General features: G+C 39.0%; 1 protein-coding gene across 9 annotated transcripts in view; it reads left to right on the top strand.

Moving 5' to 3' along the window:
• LOC144980206 (uncharacterized) overlaps positions 1-5,521 on the top strand; it is a 318,826-nt gene extending 313,305 nt beyond the window's left edge. For 5 of the 9 annotated variants that reach the window (XM_078927786.1, XM_078927782.1, XM_078927785.1 and 2 more), the window contains exons 13-17: positions 23-348; positions 1,369-1,579; positions 1,981-2,064; positions 4,156-4,197; positions 4,983-5,521. In XM_078927786.1, the coding sequence (XP_078783912.1) occupies positions 23-348; positions 1,369-1,579; positions 1,981-2,064; positions 4,156-4,197; positions 4,983-5,253 (934 nt within the window). In that variant the 3' untranslated portion in view covers positions 5,254-5,521. Of the gene's footprint in view, positions 1-22; positions 349-1,365; positions 1,580-1,980; positions 2,065-4,155; positions 4,198-4,982 lie in introns of all 9 variants that reach the window. The other 4 variants (XM_078927778.1, XM_078927780.1, XM_078927777.1 and 1 more) reach the window with 1 other exon arrangement.
• The last annotated feature ends 281 nt before the right edge of the window (positions 5,522-5,802 follow it).

Below are 5,802 nucleotides of genomic sequence, written 5' to 3'. Positions count from 1 at the left end.
CGTTCCTTCTATAACTCCTTAGGTTCTGCCATCACGAGGCGGCCACCCCCATCACCTCGTCCAGAAACGTCCTGCTCATTTCATTCCAAACCAACGGATTCATCCAGAGGACCGGGTTCCACGCCAGCTACGACTTCAACCTCCCGCCAACGACCACCCAGAGCACGACCTCCACGACCACCACGACCACCTTGGTGCCACCGCCGTACTACTACGAGGACAATGATAACGATGACGATCACGTTAGAGGCGGTCACGGCGGTCTGGGCGATGACGAGAACGACGAACCGTTGACTGCCGAATTCGCCGAGCCCAAAACAAACTGGAGAAGTTCGGAGCATCCTGCCGGTGAGTCATATGGAAGAATTGACGTCAATCTTCCCTTTTGTTGTCTAAACCTTGGGAGGTTAGAAGTTGAAAAGAAGTTGTGACGTCACATCCTGTCCTCTTTTGGTTCCTAAATCCGTGGAAGTGTGTATGAATTGAGAAGAATAGTCGTGGTCTGGCTATGTGGTCTAGTGGTATGACACTCGCTTTCGGATCGGAAGGTCCTGGGTTCGAGCCTCGCTCGGCGCATAGTTGAGTCCTTGGAATAGGTTCTTTATTCTCTCTGTACTCAGATGTAAAATGAGTACCTGGCCGTTAACAGCGTTGTCTCTGTCGGGGAAAAATGTAATATCGCCTAACAGGCGCCATGTCTCGTTCCACATGTTCCACCCAACCCCCCAAAGGCTTTCCGGTCCCCAAGGAGGATCCACCGACCGCTGTTTAAAATCTAAAAATTCGTCCGGTAGGCCCATCGATACGGACTTTATCTCGGTTTCTATAGTGTGAAATTGACAATTGTAATTGCTTGCTACCTTTCAAATAGGACGCTGGTGGATCCCAATGTACTTTCTGCCTGATCCGAACAAACCAAGCTACCCAATCACTGACTGGTGGACAAGGGGATGGGGGATGAAAATCCCGGGATCGATCATGTCCCTTTGCTTATGAAGCGCGTCCTATCCTCTACTTGCTGAACTATCGAGAGCCACTAACTTATTGGGTAGCCTCAAAAACAAATAGCTCAGGTGATAGAGCACTTGCTTCACACGCAAAGGAACCGAGATCGATCCCGGGTGCAGTCAAGATTTTTTTTCTGACCTCCCTGTCCACCCAGCAGTGATTGGGTTGCTGGGTCTATTAGATCTGGCGGAAAGTACTTTGAGATAGACTAGGGTCCTATCCAAAGGATAGCAAGCAATTGCTATTGTCCGTTTCATGCTATAGAAACAGGGATAAACTCCGGACTCTATAGTCGTAATTGCTGTTAAGGACTATTTATTTTTTATCAAAAATAAAATTTGAACTAATGTTCCCCAGCAGGTGTCCACGAAGGAGGGTACGTTCATAACGACTACACCGACCCTGACTACTACAACAACCACAACAACGACGACAACAGCAACCACTACAGCAGCGACGAGCAGGAGAAAGACAACACCTACGTCACAATCTTGTGGACAGTGTTAGCATCCTTCTTCTTCTTGACAATCGTGTTGGCGATTACACTTATTTCTGTATGCCGACTGAAAACGTAAGTTGTTGGTGTTGTTGGGATCTCTCTCTCTCTCTCTCTCTCTCTCTCTCTCTCTCTCTCTCTCTCTCCCTCTCTCTCTCTCTATCTATCTATCTATCTATCTATCTCTCAATCTCCCTCTCTCTCTTTCTATATCTCCAACCCTCTAACGCTCTCTTTATATCTCTCTCTCTCTCTCTCTCTCTCTCTCTCTCTCTCTCTCTCTCTCTCTCTCTCTCTCTACTTATATATTATATCATCCCTTATTGCGCAGATCATTACACACGATTACTGATTCATGCCTTTGTTAATGTGAATTTTTAATGCATGCTTTACGCCACAAGGGAAATTATAGCCAAACATAGATATGGGAGAAATGAATATAATTTGATTGTATTATTTCATTGATTGTTCAACAGAAGACGGAGAGAGAGAAAGAAGAAGACTGAAGAAAAATACAAGATAAGCCAAGAGGAGAGCCTCTCTCTCTATGAGAGAGAACAGTAAGTCCCGTTTTATGTCAATCTGTCAGTCAGTTTGGAGATTCTTTTGTCAAATATTGTTTCTTAAACAGCCAATTATTTTATGTAAAAGGTCAACAAGTCTATTAATGGTCAACAATTCTATCTGAGAACAGTAAGTCTGTTTTATGTCAGTTTGTCAGTCAGTTTAGAGATTATTTTGTCAAATATTGTTTTTTAAACAGCCAAATATTTTATGTAAAAAGTCAACAATTCTATTAATGGTCAACATTTCTATCTGAATAGTCAACATCTGTAACATAGATGGGTTTTTTGTGCCAAATCACCTCAATAGAATTGTTGAATATTCTAATAGAATTGTTTACTTTTCATAGATAATTGTTGATTTTTCAAATACGAATAATGACTATTGAAATATTTATACTTGAAAAGTCAAATAATCTTCTTTGAATAGTTAAACATTCTATTTGAATAGTCAACAATTCTAATTGAGTTATCAACTATTATATTTGAATTGTCAACAAATCTAGTTGAATAATAAAAACTGTTATTAAGATGGTCAACAATATTATTTGAATAGTTCAAAGTTATATTTGAATATGCAACCATTATATTTGATTCTCAACAATTATATTTAGATTGTCAACAATTCTATTTGAATAGTCAACACTTCTATTTGAATGGTCATCATAAAATTGGAATTGTCAACAATTCTACTTGATTGTCAACAATCATACTTGATTGTCAAAATTTGACTTGTTTCCATTAAAAATATTACCGATTTAATAACGCTCTCACTCGACCCAGAAGTATACGCTGAGTTGTAATGGTAACGCTTTCCTCCACCTTCGACCTCAGAAAGTATACGCTGAGTTGTAATGGTAACGCTTTCCTCCACCTTCGACCTCAGAACAAGCGTTCATAGAAAGAATCCCAGATTTTCTGGGTTGGGGTTCCTGACCTCCCATAATGGGCAGGGAGGTACTTGTTGTGTCTTCTATTCCTCTGTATCTGTTTTCCAATTGCTTTCTGTCTTTGTCTTGAAATGAAATTACTTAGTTTTGTCCTGACGCTGGTCGGAGTTCTTGGCTGGGAGGGAAACAGTCGAATGTATAGTTACAGTTTTGGGAGATGATTTTTTCCTTGTAAATCATCTCTCTGTTATGTACTGTTTTTTTAACCTTTAACATTTGATAACCATTTGAGTGTATTCTTCTAAGGGATATCTTGTGCTGGCGTCTGGGTGAGACTTTTCGGTGATCTCAAACTAAGTACTCTGATAGTGTGCTCTTGGAATCTGCATCTGTTTCCTTTTTGAACAAATTCCCCCTTTGTCTTACTTTTTCTTGGGTGCTTTAATTGTAATTACTAGAAATTTTTACTATCCCATTTTCTTCTTTTTTAATGGTGCTGACATGACCTTAATGTGTTGCAGCTGACCTCCCATAGTGGGCAGGGAGGTGCATACTGTGTCTTCTATGTCCCTATATATGTTTTTCAAAATGCTTTCTGTCTTTGTCTTGGAGTGAGACTACTTGGTTTTGTCCAGGCCCTGCCCGGTTACCCTAGCTGGGAGGGAAACAGCAAATGTATAGTTAGATTTGAGAGATGATTTTTTTCCTTGTAAATCATCTCTCTGTTATGACATTCATTGTATTGTATATTAAACATAGTGTCCTTTGTGGCTGGTTGTGGAGACTTTTAGTGATCTCAAACTAAATACTTTGATAGTGAGCTCTTCGAATCTACATCTGTTTCCTATTTGAACCAATTCCCATTCGTCTTACCTTTTCTCGGGTGCTTTAATCGTAATTCTAGAACTTTTTACTATCCCATTTTCTTCCTTTTTACTGGTGCTGATATGACCTTAATGTGTTGCAAGCGCCGTAAAACCCTTAAAAACAAAAACAAAACAATGTGTTGCAGGCGCCGTAAAACCCTTTAAAAACATAAAATAATACTACATTTTAATTATTTGCATAGAAAAAGGCTTTAGTACTGCCACATTGTTTTGTCTTTAATTGGATGTCACCTTTTAAGTATTCGTGTTCCGTACCGTCAGGGTATTTATAATTTTATGCATGTTAATGTTTCCTAATTTTTTCTCAACAGAAAACCACCGAAGGTTTTTGAGGAAGACGCCATATCTTTTAGGTACACATATCACCATTCACATTATCATTACATCATCATCATTATTATCTTTACCATCATCATCATTAATATCGTTATGACTATCATCGGCCTCTCACCATCTCCTTTTCTGTGTATCTCCATTGCTTTACACATGTCTGCCAATGCCTAGCCATATATATATATATATATATATATATATATATATATATATATATATATATATATATATATTATTTAATATTTACCACAATGTTGGAGTCAGTCTACATCGATGTTTCAGGCCTTTTCAGCCAACATGATTTAATATATATATATAATATATATATATATATATATATATATATATATATATATATACATCCATCTATCTATCTACTATTATCATCTATCTATCTATCTATCTGTTATGTACTTTTATTCGATCTATCTATCTATCCATCATATCAACCGGAACAAATATCATACCATCCATACTCAAATCAGATAATGCATCAATCATTATTCTATAAAATTTACCACAGTTGGACGTCCTCACTTCAATGTTTCGTTAATTGCCATCTCACAGTCCGAAGTGGCATAATCCTACTCATTGATGTAGACTGCCCCAAACATTGTGTAAATATTTTAAATAATAATATCTATCCATCTATCTATTTATCCATCTGTCTATGTATTTATATATCGATCTAACTATCTATCCATCCATCCATCCATCCACCCACCCACCCACCAACCCATATCCATCCATCCATATCCAAAATCCACCCATCCATCCATCCATCCATATCTTCCTCCATCCCCAGAGAGTTTACCCACAGTGCAGACGTGGCCTTTGCCAACCCCCTGTACGAAAGTCGTCGTGTCATGTCCAGTCCACCATGCCGAAGTCACATGACCATCCTCTCGGACGACATCTCGGACAGTGGCTGTAGCAGCAGCAACAATAGCAGTAGTAACAGCAGCAACAGCAGTCATAACAGCCACGGTAGCCACAGTATCCATAGTAACAACAACAACGCCGGAAGCGTCAGTGGTTGTCAAGGAAGTACGTTTATGTTGACGTCACCGTGTTGATTTCAAGGATAAGAAAGTAGAAAGGGAAGGGTGTAGTATGTATGTGTGTCGTTTGTGCTTTGTTGCTGCATGTGTGTGTGCGCGCGCGCGTGTGTGTGTGTGTGTGTTGGTATCATGATACAAGTGAAAAATGCGGCTAATCTATATGATTTAGATATTAATTTTTACATGCTGAATCCATGGAATGGAAGGGGGAGGGGGGGGGGAGAAGAAGAAGTAGAAAGAGGAGGAGCACGATGGGGAGAATAAGTAGAAAAAGAAAAAGAAATTTCATATAAGACAGGGTTTTGATATTTTATATTCCATTTACAATGAACATAAACGTAATATGAACATAATTTTTTATCTATACAAATTCATTCAAATAATCCATGTCATTTTAAGAGATTGATATTTGAAGGCCGAGTTTCCTGGCCAAATTTTTTTTCACCAAATACGACAATTTTGTGATATATCCATTTTTAAAGGAAAATGTTAGGCTGTCACTTTACAAAGCCTACAGTATGTGTCAAGGGCTGCCAGATAGGTCTGTGCGTGGCCATATTGGAC

This window comes from Berghia stephanieae, chromosome 9 (genome assembly GCF_034508935.2).
Source record: "Berghia stephanieae isolate SIO BIC M18660-M18661 chromosome 9, UCSD_Bste_1.3, whole genome shotgun sequence".
Lineage (NCBI taxonomy): Eukaryota > Metazoa > Mollusca > Gastropoda > Nudibranchia > Aeolidiidae > Berghia > Berghia stephanieae.
This window is presented reverse-complemented; position numbering and strand designations above follow the sequence as displayed.